General features: G+C 38.4%; 1 protein-coding gene across 2 annotated transcripts in view; it reads right to left on the bottom strand.

Annotated features, from left to right (window-relative positions):
• Nucleotides 1–18,123, bottom strand: part of bean1 (brain expressed, associated with NEDD4, 1) — a 47,865-nt gene that overhangs the window by 7,167 nt on the left and 22,575 nt on the right. For both annotated transcript variants that reach the window (XM_042432608.1, XM_042432609.1), the window contains exons 3-4: nt 9,089–9,292; nt 7,513–7,654 (exon numbers count right to left, since the gene is read on the bottom strand). In XM_042432608.1, coding sequence (XP_042288542.1) covers nt 7,513–7,654; nt 9,089–9,292 — 346 coding nt within the window. The remainder of the gene's footprint in view (nt 1–7,512; nt 7,655–9,088; nt 9,293–18,123) is intronic.

Genomic DNA, 18,123 nt, shown 5'->3' with positions numbered 1-18,123 from the left:
TTAGGAAAACTGACCTTGAACATTCATGCCAATAAAGCATGTTGAGGTGAAAATTGGAGGCAGGGGAGAGTGTGTGTTGGGCAGGGCAGGAGTGTTTCGGAGGTGTTGTAACACACTGTACTGTTAATCCCCGTGTCTCTGGTCTCTCAGGAGTTATAAGCTCCTCCGCTCCCCTGCGGCCTTCTGCTGTGTTTCTGCAAAAAAACTCACACTAGATAATGAACGTGGTGTTTTACACTTATGTGTGTTCTGCTAACACGAGTGTGCGAGCTAGGTGTGGCGGAGAGAAAATGATTTATCCCCTCTGAGACTCACGCTGGGAGTTACACAACTGCTTCTGTTTATCTGTTCGTCTGTGTTTTTGTCTGCTGCCTTTTTCTGCTTGAGATCCAGACACATCATGTAAATGACCCTCAAAATATTAAATCCATAATTATTAATTAGTTAAGTCAGTCAATTATGTTATTGCTCAGTGGCAGAGTTAACAGATTGGTTAATTGCATACTGCTGCTGTCCTTATGTTTTTATATTTCTTGTATTATTAAAATGCATTCGGTTATCAAGGTTTTCTTCTTCTTTCTTCTTCTCTTTCCTTACTCTCTTATTTTTCTTTCCTTCTTTCTTTCTTTGTCTGTGTGGACCCGCCCCTCTCCCTTGACTTGATTAACTTCAGATCTGTTTTATGTACACCATGGTGGGGAGTATAAGCAGACTCTAAAAATTACTGTTTTAACTAGGAGTAAGTTTGAAGACCAATCTGTCTTGTCACGAACCTCATTTTCAGCAGAAGGAAGAAGCTGCTTTTGATAAACAGGCCCAGATACACTACAGTACCTGCCCTGCCTGCTGGATGTGTATGTGGGTGCTTTTCTACAAACACACGAACCATAACAACTTTATAAGGTAACATATATGTCAGAACTGTGTCTTTGTCTTCTACTATCTATTAGATATTTGTGACGAGAGCAAGGATGTCTAAGTCAGATATGCATACAGTACAGGTCAGGATCTAAGGAGGACCTCTCGCATTCATTCATGCTTTGGATGTGACGCTCTGCAGAGCTGGACAGGGGACAACTCCATCTACAGCATACAGCATATGGTCCTCTGTGTGTGTGTGAGCGTGTATGTGTTTATGTGTGTAAAACTGGCATGTACCTGCTTGTTATCACTGTGAGAAGTACCTACCTGTAGAGTAAGAGAACCATATAGATGCTGCGTAGTGTGCAGGTACAATGAGGATCAAGCCAAAGCCGATCTGGTTTCTCAGCATAAAGCAGCTCAGGGGATGAAATCTACAGTTAGACTTAACATTTCAAATGAATGTGTAGATGAAATTTAACAGATTAGGTCATGTGTCTCCTGTTGGTGTATTTGGCAAGATTTACGTTCTTTTAACAAGATAACCAGACAACACGGTGTATTTGAAGTGGATTCTACAGATTTGATTATTGTCCTTCTTCACCTTGTCTCTCATTTTCTCTCTGTCTCACACTTTTACTGTCACTGTCGCCTGTAAGAAGCAGATCCTTGCAGTTCGGTGTCATTCTTTCTGTCAAAGGTTTCACAGTTCATCTTGACCTGAGTGTTCCTGTTGTTGTCAGTGACACTGACCGTTATAGTGTCATATGACACAGAAACAAATTATTCTGTTGACATTAATTGATGAGGCTGCTGAACAGGTGATTTCATAGTATTAATCTTTTTATATATATTTTGTCTACTGTGTGTGTGTACCAGACAAGGCTGCTGCAAACTAAAGAAATGCTATATTTTATATTGTTGGTGGTATGGAAGTACTATTACTGGTAATTAAAAAATATTTTACTTACAGTTTGCAGTATTTTGTTAAGAAAGGAGAACTTTCTTTCTCAGTTATCAAAGTCATATATTCCTACCGCACTCATTGTTTAATTTAAATCATAAATAATATACTTTTAAGGCATTATTGTTTGTCTAATAACAAACATAAACATGATATTTCACTGCTCTACTGTTTTGGTTCATATCACTCTTATTTACAGCGGCAGCAGGCAGCTCTGATAAACCCACTGTATACTTCCTGTCCAGCACCAAACAACACACTGACAAAGTCTTAGTGGACATATTGGAGCAATTAGCAGCTAAAAAATCAGATATTTGTCTGTCGGCTTAACTTCAGCTTAGTTCTCAGCAAAAGACAAGAAGGCAAACAAACATAAGCTCTCAGTCCAACAACAGCTCAGCAAAGCTGACATGCTCAACACTGCTATGCATGAGCACTTAATAAACCTGTGCTTCTAAGTTAATTGATAATATGTACCCACACCAGCCAGCCAAAAGAAATAAGAGAATTGATAACATGAGACTAATAATATAAGCCTAAAACTGAAACTTCAGTCACAGCTCCAAATAAAATGCTGATGTTGCTCTGTGTCACACATTCACCATAACAGTTTTATAAGATATGTCAATGTTGCATTTACATCTCTAAAAAATCTATTAAAGCTGCTCTAATGATAAATGATAATTAATAAGGTCACCAGCATTATCAAACCATCCTCAAAAGAAAAATTACAGCATAGATCCAAAATAAAAAATAATTAAAAAACCACCTCTAGTTATGTTTAAGTGACAGACGCCATCCAGCAGCCGTAGTAATTATGACCCAGAGAAGTGACGCAGTTCAGACGATGTCAGTATAAGGTGACAAATTTCCATATTCAGAGGTGGCAGGTTAAGTGGATGGTTAGATAGATAGATGGCAAAAAGTGTACTTCGTTGCAGGAGACCGCTGTTAGCTTCCCGTTTCCAACTGTGAGTGTCATGTTTTTTAAAGTCCCAGTGAAACGCAAGTTAGAGCATCTTTAGCTTCTGTACTGTGACGTATTTCCCTGCGAAAAGGAATATTTGAGCGGTGTACAGTCACAATAGAGGTCTAAATCAAATACTTCGTATTTGATTGTTGGACTGTTGGCTCCACACACACCTCCCTCACCTGTTGTTAGATCAGGAGGAGGACGAGGGAGAGATGAATGATTTAGACCTCAGCAGCCACATTAATTTGGAAATGAAAACAAAGTTTCTGCCCACTGATATCCAAACACACGTCTCTCCTTATCTCTCCCACATACCCACAAACGGTGAGGTGTGGTTTTATATGACCGATGTGGCCACTCACTCAAAGTCACATTTGACTGGATGAACTTTTGTAAACACCCCTGAGTGAAGGATGAGTCATCAAACATTTGAAACTGTTTTACAGGAAGAGAAAAGAGGGATTTTAATCTAAAAATACTCTGATACTCATTATTGACATATAACAGGAGATAAATGAACAATTAACACAGGAACACGGGATTAAAACTGGGAAAATGTATTTTTCATTTCACTGAGACTTTAAAACCGTAACTATGATTGTCATGGTGTTCACTGTTGTCATGACAACAGGTTGCCAAACTTTAAGGAAGTAGTAACTTTAACCCACACCATGTTTCAAGTTTTCATTTTAACCCAAACCATGATCTTTCCCTAATCCTGACCAAGTGGTTTTTGTGCCTAAACCTTACCAGACCTTAACCACAGCATTGTCATAAAACGTCATTATTTTTTGACAGTGATTTGTAACGGTTTTGGAAAGTACCGATAACGGCGGCATATTAGAAAACGCTCCTATGGGTGGTTCTGGAGTGCAGGTACAATCAGCCTATGTGGTCGTTTAATTACGAGGATGTGTTGGCAATAACAGTGAAAAACCGACAGTCGTCAACACACATCTTTTCAAACTGTTTGCTTCTACTTCTTTCCCTATATTATTCAGAATGAAATGAATGTGTGTGTGTCTGTCTGTGTGTGTGTGTGTGTGTGTGTGTGAGAGAGAGAGTTCATGTGTGTACCAATGTTTGCCCAGTTCTCCCTGAGAGGAAGCAGAAGCTTTCAGTCTCCACAGGTGAGCTGCTGATCCGTGAGCGTGAGTTTATTTGAGAGAGAGAGGGTGTGTGTGTGTGTGTGTGTGTGTTTGTGTCGGAAGTGTAGCATTCACAATCTCAGTAGGTGAGCTGTTGATCTGAGTTCTCTGAGTTTCCCTCAACCATCTGTGGCACACACACACACACACACACACACACACCCTGCAGGATCATCATATGACTTCAGCTACCTGCTTGCTGACAGGGTTCCAAATAAATGCCTTGCCAGCATTATGGTAAACAAAATGTGCAATTTGTATGTATGTATGTGCGTCTATTTGCATGTGTGTCTATTTGAACTTGTGTGTACCTGTGTGTGTGTGTGTGTGTGTATGTGTATGTGTGTGTGTTGGCTGCTGTCCCATCGTTCAGGCCAAAAAGTGCGGCTCTCACACAGGCTGTCCAGAACACTCTGGTTCCCTGCCAGAGTACTGACGTAGCAAGCTAACTCCCCTTTCTCTCTTCCTCTTCGCTTTCACAGTCTTTCCTTTCCTTTCCTCTTATTTCCTTTCCTTTCCTTTCCTTTCCTTTCCTTTCCTTTCCTTTCCTTTCCTTTCCTTTGCTTTCCTTTCCTTTTATGTTTAGGGACAAATACATAATTATGCCACATACCACAGCATTAATAGCCTAAGCTTGTTTGCAATGCCCGTCCCTAGATGGGCTTTTAAAATACATGAAACTCAACAGTAAAATACATATGAAACTGCACAAAACTCAACAATACATATACATACATTACAACAAGAAAGTCAACAACAGAGTAAATACAAAGAAGCACAAAACACAAGTGGGCTCATAAACAAACATACCATAAAATTTCTGCTGTTTAAGCTGAAGTGAGGACAAAAGTTTTTCATAAACATTAAGAATGGATTAATCAGAACTCAGGTAGTAGCTGTAATGGTGCATGGGAACATTTTCCTGGCCTACATTAGGCCCTGAAGCACCGAGCATAATTTGAACACCACAGCAAACCTAAACCCTGCTACTGACCAGGTGCATCCCTTCACAGATGATGTATCTTTCTAGCAGGATAGTATATTTTATCTGTGTTGCAAGAGAGCACAGAGAACAAGGCAGAAGCTTTGGTTTAGTCTCCAGGTCACAACCCCAGAAGAAACCTTAAGCCTCACGTTGAACATGATGAATGTTTGGCCAAAAAACCTGCAAGAACTGTGCAACACTATTGAATCAGCATGAATCAGGGTCCATGTGAAACATTTCCAACACTGCGCTGAATCAATTGAGGCCTCAAAGAATATGAGCTATGTGTAATAATTTCCCCACGGGGATCAATAAAGTACTTCTAATAACATGGCTGGTGAGTGAAGAAAATAAAAATCAATATCAATTCAAGCCTTCTGTGTAGACACTGTTGATGAATATGAAACTGGGCATGAATAATAAAGTAGAAAAACAAATGAAATTGAGCAATAAGTGCAATAAGAAATATCTGGTTCTTGATAAAAAGTCGAAGATACACGCTTATGTACATAAAAACTCGAAAAGAGAACTTCACAATGACTCCCAAGGAGCACTTTAGCAAGAAACATCCACTTCTTAAAGCGGATATTGAGAAGGAATTTTAATATATGTGCCGTGTATGAAAATGCACCTTAGACAAGCAGACAGTGAGGGACAGACAGCTGTCTTCTTCCCAGTCGAGCCAACCTGGTTTTATGATTGTTGCCATAGAGACAGCGCTAAAGTAAACAATCTTATAGCGATGTTGTGACTGGGGACGTGGTGTCCTGGGCGCTGCCTGAATAACTGATTGTGGTTCAGCTCTTTTCCTTCAGATTTGCTGCAGTATTTCACTGGGTCCAAACCGGCACTTTGAATTGTAACTGCTGTGTCCTCGGTCGATCGAGTTTGTGTTTGTCAATAAATCTTTTTGCATAAGACATCCATATCTCCTGGAGTTTATGAATTGACAAGCTCAGTATTTCTATAACAGCTATAATCAATTTTTTTTATTAACAATGTATCGAATGACAAAGTGTAATGTCAGAGTTGTCATTCGTAGTGATGAACCTACAGAGAATTATCAGCCACTCTGTGGCTCCTCTCGGCTTTACGGAGATTCATAGTTTCAGCTCATTGTTTAACTGTCGACTTTCAGAGAAAAAGCTCTAAACACCCACTTTACACAAACAGACACAATTAGCAACGAGCTGGTGAACATAGCGGAGCATTTAGCAGCTAAATAGCCAGATATTTCCCTCAGGTGCTGGTGGAGACCAAACACAGAGCTAAAAGAGAGTGAACATTGGACTAACATTCACCAGGTGGACAGAAATACGACTACACATGTGTGATAATGTTGCTTCTTATTTGCTAGATGTGTAATTAAATGACTTTTTGCTAACAAGTTCACCATATCTACTTAAAAAGATTAATATATGACAGTGATGTGTTGTTTCTGCTGCCCCCAAAAATCAGATTAAAGCTTAAAGTTCTATTGCTGAGCTGAATCTGAATATTATGCTTCTAGGAACCTGATAAAACAGTCAAAAGGTTAAATTTCTCCTCTTTAGATTTATGACTGAGTGTCAGATCAATTCATTGACTAAATTTGCTGCAGCCGGTGACCAGAAACTTCAGAAAGTCAGATACAGTCGTCTACGTGAGTCAGTAATGAACCTTCTCTTTAATGAAGAAATGAAAAAATAAAAAGGAAGAGATAAGATAACTATCTATACTCAAATCGATTAATTTAGGTGAAGTGCGAGTGAGTGTTTCTAAGGCAGAGGAAGGAGAAGGAGACTACAGCACACACACACACACACACACACACATACACACACACACACACACACACACACACACACTGCAGGGGAGGGATGTATGTGAATTATTAAAGTTGCCAATTAGACCAGCTGACATTTGGATCAAAAACACCATGACATTGGCCTTTAGCGAGCTCTTTCTCTCCCTCACACACACACACACACACACACACACACACACACACACACACACACACACACACACACACACACACACACACACAGAACAGTGGGGGACATGAGCAGAACGGTCAGTTACATTTTAGATTTGACATTTGACATAATTGGCAGAAGGAGGAGTGGTCCGCTTGCTTGTTTTTACCAACATACTGTGGCTTGCGGAGGATGAGAAAAGGTTTGAGATTTCAATTTGATTCAATTTTAATTCATTCTCTGAATGTTTTAGCTCACCAGAACGTCAACAATTGTCCAATATCAACACTGCCTCCTCTGGGACCCATTTCAGATTTGACCATAAAGTAAATACCTGCAAGGCAACTGCAATTAAAAGTAGATCCAAGAGTCATCTTGCATTTTAGTTTGTGTTCTGAGCAGGTAGAAACTGTTTTCTGTGGCAGAATACTGAAAACCTCAATGAAGAAAACCAGTAATATATTCGGTTACAATTCTCAAAATGATGATGTACTTAGTTTCCATTTAGAATATATCCTCAGAGGGTATAGCAACTTTATATTCAACATTATTTGTGTCACATTTGTTGCCTTTTCCTTACAAAACAACGTTGTGAGTACTTATGAATTCACACCAGCGCTTACCGTGGAGGTGAGTCGGGATACAAGCTGTTGACCTGTGACAGAGTGTCTCTGTAAGAGTCAAAGTCTAAACCAGGAGGAAAGTCTTCTAAGCAGGTAGATCTCAGTTCTCCTACTGAACCTCCATAAGAAAAACCATCCGGACCTGCAGAGACAGAGACATGCAGCTCAAGTCCTGTTTGAATGGAACTTTAATCATCGAGGTAAATCCAGTAACATTAGAATAAGTGGGGTAATGGACTGTGATGTTTATCTTTTACACATCTGTCATCTACATACAAAGAAGCAACAAGATAACTTGCATTTATTTATAGTCTATATACATTCCTAAAGGATTTTTTTCCTTAAAAGCAAGTTACGTGCATGAAGGTGTAGTGAATTTCAGACTTATATGAGCAACAGAAAAGCCTCCACATAAGAAATATCTAATATGTATATATATATATATATATATATAAGAACATATGTATAAATGGGTGCCTGAAATTTTCCAGAAATCTTATTATAATATGATCTTTATATTTACATTGTTTTACTTTTATATGCTACAACATGATGAATCTTTAATAACTTTGTTTTTCTCATTTTAAAACGACTTCCTGTTCTGATGACTTGTAATAACTTCAATAGTTCCATCAAAGAAGAAAAACAACCTGACACATGAGCGAAGAATTCATAACTTTGTTTCTGTGGTTCATTTATGACTTTGTTCAGTGTGTTGCTGTAACACTAAATAACTATCTTTGAAGTCTGAATGCTACGGCAGCATGACAAAAAAAAAAAAAAAAATTCTCAGTTTCAGGTAATTTTTCTCATTATATCGAGAAAAATGTCCCTCAAAAAAAAATGTAGTGCTGCTGCTGCTGAAATGGGTGCACCTGAATGTTTGAATGAACTGAATTGATCTGAACTCTAGGGCTGGGCAACTAACGATTATTTTCATTATCAATTAATTTGCTGATTATTTTCTCAACTAATCATTAATCTTTGTATCAAATGTCAGAAAGTGGAAAAAAATGTTATAATTTCTTAAAGCTTAGAGCTTAAATGTCTCATTTTGTCCAATCAACAGTCCAAAATCCAAAAATACTCAGTTTATTATCATTTACGACGCTGAAAAACTTTAATTTTTCACATTTTAGCAGCTGCAACACCTGGATGTTTACATTTTTGCTTTAAAAAATGTCTAAAAAACATTTTTAAATGATCAAAATAGTTGCAGATTTCTGACAACTGCTTAATGGATAAATCGACTAATAGTTGCAGCTAGTTAAGTCTTACTTTCTTTTAGGGATAAGACATGATGAAATTCTGCTCTAAACAACCTTTCTCGTTATAATGAGATACTTTTTCATTATAACAAGAAAAATGTAAGACATTATTTTGACTACGGATGGTTGTGCTCTATCACAGAGATGCTAAAATCAAAGGTCAAGATGACAATATCTGAAAGACTGTCATTGCTCAGGGGAAGACATGTTTTACCTGCTCACTTAATTGTTAATAATTAGTTAGCTAGTTGCTCAGTTTGTCAGTGGGTGTGTTCGAGAATCAGCCAAAAGCTCAGTCACAGACTGACCGTAGCTTGCTCGGAGGTGCGGGTTTCTCAGTCGACTGTCTTTGCGCAGGCTGCCCACGATGATGGTGATGCAGGAGAGGAAGAGGACCAGACCTATAACAATCCCCGCCACCACCAGCGGAGACACCAGGAGAGACGCCTCCCCTCCTGACTCCCTCTCACTCCTGCAGTCTGGGTACTCCCCATGGCTCTGGTTGGAGCTCACTGCAGGGAGAGAGAGAGAGAGAGAGAGAGAGAGAGATGGAGGAGGTCATGTGTGTGTATGAGTTTCATGCATGTACGGTGAGGTCATGTTATACTATAACTGCTGCCTTCTTGCTCCGCACACATCGTGACTCCCTCCTTATTCTCTCTCCTTCTTCTTCTCTTTTTCCCATCTTTTCAGCTCTCTCTCTCTCTCTCCCTGAGGACTTATTCCATTTCAGTGCGTGACAGATAATTAGAGCTAGAGTCTACACACACACACACACACACACACACACACACAAACACACACACACACTGTCTCCCTCTCAGTCATCATCATCATTAGATTACAGAACTGTTCCTGTTCCTCTCCATTTCTGTTTAATGTCTCATCTCTCTGTTTGCTCTGCTTGTCCACCCCTCTGCCTGTTTGTCTGTCTCACTGTCTGTCACTCTGAACACACGAGAGAGGAAGCAACCATTTATTTTTTTCTTTCTTTTGCTGATTGTTCGCATTGCAACCAAAAGTAATGATCTAATGCTAATATTCCTGCTCTCTATAGCCTTTTGTAAGTGTTTTCTTACATCCTTTATTCTTTATTTGGATCCCCATTAACTTGCTGGGGTCCGCAACAATAAAAGAATCAGTGATTTAAAGTCACATTCATCAATAAAACAAGAAAAAGCAAAACAAGCCAAATATAAAGGTTAGAAAATAAGTGAAATAACTCTGAAAAAAAAAAGGTGGAAAATACAAAACATAAAAGCTGCATGGAGTTGCATTTTTCATTTTCATGTCATCTGACTTGCTTGAGTTTTAAAAAATACTAAAGGAGGATGTGCATCATTGATGTGGCAAACAGTTAATCCTACATTTTGTCAGTCTTGTTGGCAACACAAAACGAAGGTAGCGTCAGCATCAAAGACATCGGACCTGTGTTTTTGTGGCGACAACTCAGTGCTGTCAGAACTCAAAAGTAAAGCAGAAATGTCATAAACATGTTCAAAATTACTTTAAAACATTACTTACTATAATCTTAGCGTACTTAACTTACTTAATCATTAGCCAGTAGAAATGAAAAGCAGAAGCTTCAGTAAATTAAAGGATCTGGTTCCTTCAATCATAAACGTGCTGTCTGTTGTTTTTTTTCTCTCTTTCTGTCTATCACAGCTCTGGATATAAAGCAGCAGAAACAATCAAAGTCTATAAATGATTTACACTCAAAATATCATTTTCATTTCAGTCTCTGTGCCTCTCTATTGCTCATTCCTCGTCTCTGTCCCCTCTTGAATGTCTGCGTCTGTAATTCTGTTGTCTACAGTAATTTGGTTTCACACAGACTCCCGAGAAGAGGAAAATGTTCTCTCACCCCAAACGATTCCCAGCAGACCTCTCTGGTCTCTCAGTAACGTCTCCCCCCGCTCACACACTTCTTTGTCTCCTCTTTCTCCCTCTCCTAACATGATTTTCTCTTCATTTCGCTTCTCGTCTCTTCCTCATAAACTCCATTTTGTCTCGTTCTCTCCGGAGAGAACTCACAAGGAAATCTATAATTAAATAGATTTAAATTCACATAAACCTTCCTCCACTGTAACACTAAGACAAACACACACATACACACACACACACAAAGCAACAGACAAACTCAAAGTCTGATAATCTTTGTAGCTCCAATACAAATTTTAAGCAACTTTCCTCCAAAAATTCTGTGCATTTCATCAACAAATGTTACCAAAATATGCAGAAAGAAATAAGAGAAAAGTACATAAATAAAAGAGCAGCATCACAAGATTTGTGTAATTTTCATATCTTAATTTGTTTTTTCCTGGTGGTTTAACATCTACAGACATTTCTGCTCATTTTAGGCCACATGGTGAGGAAACTAAACGCCAGCAGACTCCATCTCCCCATGATGTATCTTTACTTTACTGATACGCCAACTTTTCTACCAAAACTTAACTTCTTATTTTGAGCTTTAGTCAGATTTAGAGGTTTATTTAGGGAAAAATTCATAATGCACATGTAAAGGGAAAATCAGTCCTCACTGCCTAACAGAATATTGACCGATTTTACTCATAGATTTTGTTTTGCAGATATTTTTTTGTGACTGTGCAATAATCGCCTATTAAAAATCATTGATCACTAGTAATATAATGTGACCTTGATTGTAGTGTTGCTATCACATCGCATTACAATGTTATTGAAATGTACGATTAGCTTTTGAAGCATCTAATCTTTACTAAACTATATTCAGATAGTTTAACAAGGCTTATCAGGCTGTCATATAGTCATGAGTCCAGTTACAGTGAGGAGCAACAAAAACCTTTAACACTGACAGTAACATGTGATCAGTGCACACATGGGATGTTTGACTGCTTGTTCGCTCCATCTGTCACTGCATTATGCCAGTAATGTACGATCTGTGTCTTTGATTAACATGGAAATGATCAAAACTTCAGTGATGTAGTCGTAATGACGTCGGAGGTTGCAGTTCATCTCCTCTTTCATCTCTCCTGTTGCAGCTCTTCAAACTGAAACTTTGCCTTGATTGAAACTTTTCATTGCAGTAAACAAAAAATAAAGACAAACCAGGCACATTAAAAGGCAATAAATAAGCTTCAACTGAGCTAATATGAACCTCGGGATTATGAGCTGGCTTTTTTTTTTTGTAACACACTATAGTATACGATGTAGGAGGTGGGTGTATGTTCAACAGTAAGCTTTAGTGACAAGCTGCCAAAGTGAATTACCACTGTTGCTGTTTCATTATATATGAACATATAGCATACACCCTCTCACACACAGCAGTAACCGAGTGTCATAGAGGTCTCTGCGTGTGTGTGTGTTTCTCGTGCAGAAGATCCTGCACGCACGAGCTCTGCTGAAGCGCCTTCGAGCAAGACACTGGCGGTATCGTTATTATCCGATTCACGCTGGCTCCAAAGATTTTCTTGGCTGAAATAAATTCCCAGCTTCTCTCTCTCGAAATAGTCAGTACATTTTTTTTTTTCCAAAAGTTAATGGTCTGAATAATTAATTTGGCTTCTCCTAATGTGTGTTTGGTAGCGACCTGGCATCTCAGCCAACACACTCCACCCTGGCGCTTGCTGGTTTGTCATCTCTCCATGCCTATTTACCGAAATCACTGTTTTTCTGGCTTGCCAAGATTTAAAATGTGATGCCACACCCATAACCATGTGTTGTACAGTCTCCAGTCTCTTCCGACTTCAGATGCTCTGCACTCACCTTGTTTTACCTTTGTTACATAATGAATATTGAAAAAGAAACAAGTAAAGCGTGACACCATCATGTACAGAAGATTTAAAACATTTTCTAGTGTTGGATGTCTCAAGATTTAAAGGTTCCTTGTTAATCTGCTTCCCTCTTGTTCATTCATCAGGCCTAATTCTGTAAATTCTAAATTTCTACTGTAGATCTCTTGAGCTACAATACCTAGAGTCACCAAAACACATACATGGACACATACACACACATATACAGACACACATAGAGACACACACACACTCACACACACACATAAACAGAATTTCTCTCTTCTTTCTCTGCTTTCTCTGCTCCAGCTGGGTATGGTACCCTCAGGGATTTGAAATATAACACTATCAACATTTATTATAATCTTTCTCCTCTGTCTCTTCCTCACTCGCCCCAAATTATTGCATTGCTGCTTTCTGTCTAAACTCGTACCCCTCACTATCCACCTGCTAAATTCTCTTCCTTGGTTTTGAATTATATGGAGACAGCAAAAAAGAAATTTGCCGGGCGGCTTTGTCCAGTGGCCTCACAAGACTATGAGTCAATACAGCGTGTTGCTACGCAGAAGCTCATTTTTTGAGTGTAGGCATGACATAGTGAGAAAGGAGGTAGCATTAACTATACAATGATTGAAAATAAAAACAAATAAAGCTAAAAATTTAAGTACTGACCTGTCATTGTGACTTACTGACTGTAATATCTCCTCTTTCTTTTATAGCAGTTAGATCACATCTCTTTTAAAGATCACTACACCTTATTTACTAGTAAACAACCACCATGTTTACACAGTAAACAGAAGCACTGATTTGATACTTTCTGACAATGAATCAGAGCAATTTTGTATATCTGATCTAATGGCTTTGAACTTTACAAGCAAGTCTTAAATTAGCATAAATTATGTTTAAACAATATAAATACAACTTTTTTTCCCCCCATTTTGGCAAGCACTATGACAAATCAATTAAAAATAATCAATTGTACACATCAGGTTTTGGCAGTCCCTGCATATTAAAGAGCAAAGCCTTCTTTTATGTTCATAGTGCAGCAACATGAAACAATCATAAGGAGAAAAAAAAATTGTGGGGGTAGAAAAGATGAGTTTTACTCCACAGAAAACATTGGGCTGCATGTGTGTGATCATGCTGGCGCCTATGAGATTACATAATATCCAGTAATAAATCCATGAGTGTGAGGGCATATCAGATACATACATAAACAAGATTTTACTACTCTGAAAATGTATCAAAGCAGCAATCATCCTAAGGTAAACAGAATAATGATTCTCTTATGTTACAAATTATACAATAATATGACAAATGTGCCCAGGCACATACAGCACAGTGTGTTGCAGCAAAGTCGAGCAAGAATCAGTTTTTCTGCAGGACAACGCTGCATTTTTTTTAGTGAGTACTCCTGCTGTGCCAACATTCAGCTTCCTCATTCATTGAAATAAATGGAGGAGCTGCATTTTGTTGATGCAGTGCTAATTGCATTCTGAAAGCAGCCTTTTTTTCTCTGGGAGTTGCCAAGAGAAATATGGAATAAAGTTAATTGAAGTAGAGGTATGCAATAGACCTTGAGGGGAAAATTTGTCCAACAAAAAATATAAATTGCATTGGCTCACAAACAAGAAGTAAATTAAACGACCAATACGTTGTGTGACCGTTTGCACTCCAGAACGATACATGGAGTTAACGTTAGGAGACAATTGTAGGTACAGATTTTAAAAAACTGTCCACTGTTAGGTGATACCATCCACCCAACCAACCAGTCACCCCTACATGAGGAAATTTGTTAACTTATACAGACATCACATAACTATATGTCGTTTTTTGGTGCCTGACATTACGACTATTGCGTCTCCTCACAAAGTAAGTCCTTTTAGTTTAACAAGTAGAGCATTTAGTTTAGAGTTTTCTTCAGCATGATGTCAAAATGAATCAGGAGCATTAAGGAAAATAAATTTACAGAGTATCGTGTTCATAAATTAATCTTTAGGGTATATTTTGTTATAAAAATGGCGTCTGTTAGACTTCAAAGGCACCACAAGAAAACAAAATTAACTGTCAAAGGTCAAACTATGTATGTGTGTGTGTGTTTGTGTGTGTGTCCATCCAGACCAGGGAGTCACTAACAGTCATTTATTTTTAGGTGTCAGAAGCTATAAAGGTTAAGAGCCTGTGATATTGACTGCTGCTGCGTACGCTGCATCACTTTGTACATTAGCTGCATACATTATACAGAAGCATCAAGCGGCCACTCAGATTCAATCTGACAGCTTGTCATTATGAGTTACAACCACCTTCTCTTCAATATGAAATATACCATAGCACGGGCTGACTGGACATCCACGGACATCGAGGCAGAAAGAGTTCTTTCTGGCAGGATGTTCGATAAAGTATGACAACAAACTCAACTCAAGCCAACGGTGGCATCAACGCTGATGTTCAGTGAGAGTAAACTAGGAGTAACAGGAGTCTTAAAGGACCCTACCACTACTTTTCCACAGCTCACTTCCCTTTACAGCAGCATCAGTAAATAGTCTGTGCTATAACAGGAAACAGCACTGGGTACTGACGGATGAAGTGAAAGCTCCTGGAACAGCCTCCGAAGGAAGAATTTCAGTATAAAAGCTTGCTTAAGTCACAGCTAACAGTCTATAACCAATCAAAGCAGATACTCTATATCTAACTAAACTAAGTGCTATTTGATAGCTCACTAAAATCGAAGCTAACAGAATAGTACTCATAACTAACGGTTATAGCTAGGTAATAGCTAGTCAAAATCAAAGCTCATAGAGGTCTGAAAATCAGGCTAATCTGTTGCTGAAACTTGAAAAGGGAAAATATTAGCAGCTCACTTAATTTCACTTACTCATTTAATTAGCTGATAATACTAATAGCTCACTTAAAGGTCCAGTGTGTAGAATTTAGCGGAACAGACTTGGCAGAAATGGAATATAATATTCATAAGTATGTTTTAATTAGTGTATAATCACCAGGAAATAAGAATCATTGTGTTTTCTTAGAATGAGCCCTTTATATCTACACAGGGAGTGGGTCCACTATGTTGCACCGCCATGTTTCTACAGTAGCCCAGAACGGACAAACACTGGCTCTAGAGAGGGTCTTTTGCATTTTTCACAAGTTTTGCGGCCACTGTAGGTTCTCCTATACACTTGGAAGGGGGGGTGGGGGTGTTCAGTTGGTCACCATCTGCAACCTCACCACTAGATGCCACTAAATCCTACATACTGGTCCTTTAAGTCAAAGCTGCCAGTCTAGTAGCAAACTAAAGTCAAAGCTAACAGTATATCTAGCTAACACAGAGCTAACAGTCTAATACCCAGTTAATGTCTAACTGTACATGCAGTTTCCTGTGTTTTATTTTCTGTCAAAGTTAAACTATGACGGCATAGTGATGATTTTTGATCAATTCATAAAAATCACGCTTTTCTCATCATTTGTAGCACAGTCATGGTGCTACAGTAAATGATAACAATGGCAGCAAGGTCTTGAAGACCTTCAATTGTCATTCATCTGTCATCCATCTATCTCCTGTATCCTTCTTCTTCCCTCTACCACTTTTACATTTCTCCCTTCATCCCTCCATCTCTCCAGCTCTTTACATTCCTTCAGGCTGCACTTCAGTAGATGTGGACCGTTCTGAGCAACCCAACAAACCACTACACACTTTCCTCTTTTGATAGCTGACAGCTGGAGCGCTATCCTCCCACACACACACACACACATACACGCACACACACACACACACACACACACACACACACACACACACACACACACACACACACACACACAAACATCCCTCCTGAGACTTCAGCTTCTTCTTCAAGGTCAGGACACTCTTCAGGCTCTGTTTGTACACTGGGTTAGTCATTAAGAATTATCTGCATAGTAGAAACCAAAGCAAAATAAAACAGTGAGCTGTTATGTGAGCATAAACAAACAAATAAAATATTAAATAACGGCAGATCAATGAAGAAAACAACTCAAAGAAGAACAAACAAATCAAACACACAGCAGGAACTGGTTTCATTGTACACCACATTTATACTCAGTGATTTATACCAGCTTTGTTGTATATTTTCATGTTTCCTCCCTGCACAAACTGTAAAAATAACAGGCTGTTCAGTTTGATCTTAACATGTTTGCTCTTTTCTTTCCTCTTTGCTCTTTGCTCCAAGTAGATACATAAATCTGTTGTACAGGGGATTGCCTCAGAGTGATTGTCCAATTGGCAGTGAGTACAATTTGAAAATTACACTGTAATTACTACAGACATTATTAGCAATATTTAACTTTTTGTTGTTTTTGTTGAGTAACTGTCACTAATTGTTATATTACAAGAAATGTTTACTGTATGCAAATAATGGTGCAAAAATAAATTGTGCAAAAGTAGAAGTGCTATTTTAAACAGGCCCAGGCGGTGTGTGTGTGTGTGTGTGTGTGTGTGTGTGTGTGTGTGTGTGTGTGTGGATAATATTGTGTTTTCTTTTATATAGGTAAAAATAAAACAAAGCAAAAACAGTAACTTTTTCTTTCTAAACAGAATCTCTCAGTATTTTCAGGTGAAAATGTGGTGGATACAGTTTGTGTACTTTTATGAGGTGACTGATTATCCAAGTCTCTGCATGTTTAATGAAACTCATTTAAATGAGCCCAATCAAATCCTAAAACACTGTAATCAGCTAATGGACAACATTTATCACATTTGACCCGGAGGGCTAATTAAGCCAGTTGCACGTAACAGTCAGTGTCAATGCAGTTAGACCAGGATGCTCATTAGGATGCATTAACATCGTTGTGATTATCTGACCACACAGCTGGATTTTTAAGCCAATCAATCCTAAGTGATATTGAAACATCTCCCCTCCTGAGTGCAGTCATTTCCCAAATAAAACACATCCTTTTCATAATTCCTGAAAAGGAAAGGAAAGAAGGATGTCTGAAATATTTGAAATAGCAGCAGTAGAAAGAACAAACATTTCCTGCACATTTTGGAGATGGATGGATACAGTATTGTTCTCCATTGGTTGTATGTTTCATTTCTCTTTCTCCTGTTTTTCTGTCTAATGGCCCTCAGCGGTGTTACAACAACAAACCCATGAAATGATTTTACATTGATGAACCTCTTAAAACACGTCTGTGGTCATCTGTGATGATGGGGTTTAACAAAAGAGACGTTTGACTGTTATGGACACCCATTATGTTGTATAATCTTTATATTTACTGCTCAATAAGATTTATATATGTAATTATATGTTTAATTGTTGCTCTAAAACTGGGTTGTTCATAGTCAAAGGTGCCAGAATAAATCTAAGACTTTCATATTCATCTTACCATTTGATTTCTAAAAAATAATGTTGATTAAGGGATGTCAGGTTACTGTTAAATGCATGTTCTACAGGTGCATATCCAAAGTTATTTAAGTGATTTTTTTAAATAGATATGAAGGCTTAGTGTCTGATTGGCCTGCAGGTCTGGTTGACTGGTTTGTTTTATCTGACATGAGGCCAAGAACTTTTATGTATCACACATTGTTGCTTTGCTAA

The sequence above is a fragment of the Thunnus maccoyii genome, chromosome 14, assembly GCF_910596095.1.
Source record: "Thunnus maccoyii chromosome 14, fThuMac1.1, whole genome shotgun sequence".
NCBI lineage: Eukaryota > Metazoa > Chordata > Actinopteri > Scombriformes > Scombridae > Thunnus > Thunnus maccoyii.
Note: the sequence above shows the minus strand (reverse complement) of the source record. Positions and strands in the feature narration are given on the sequence as shown.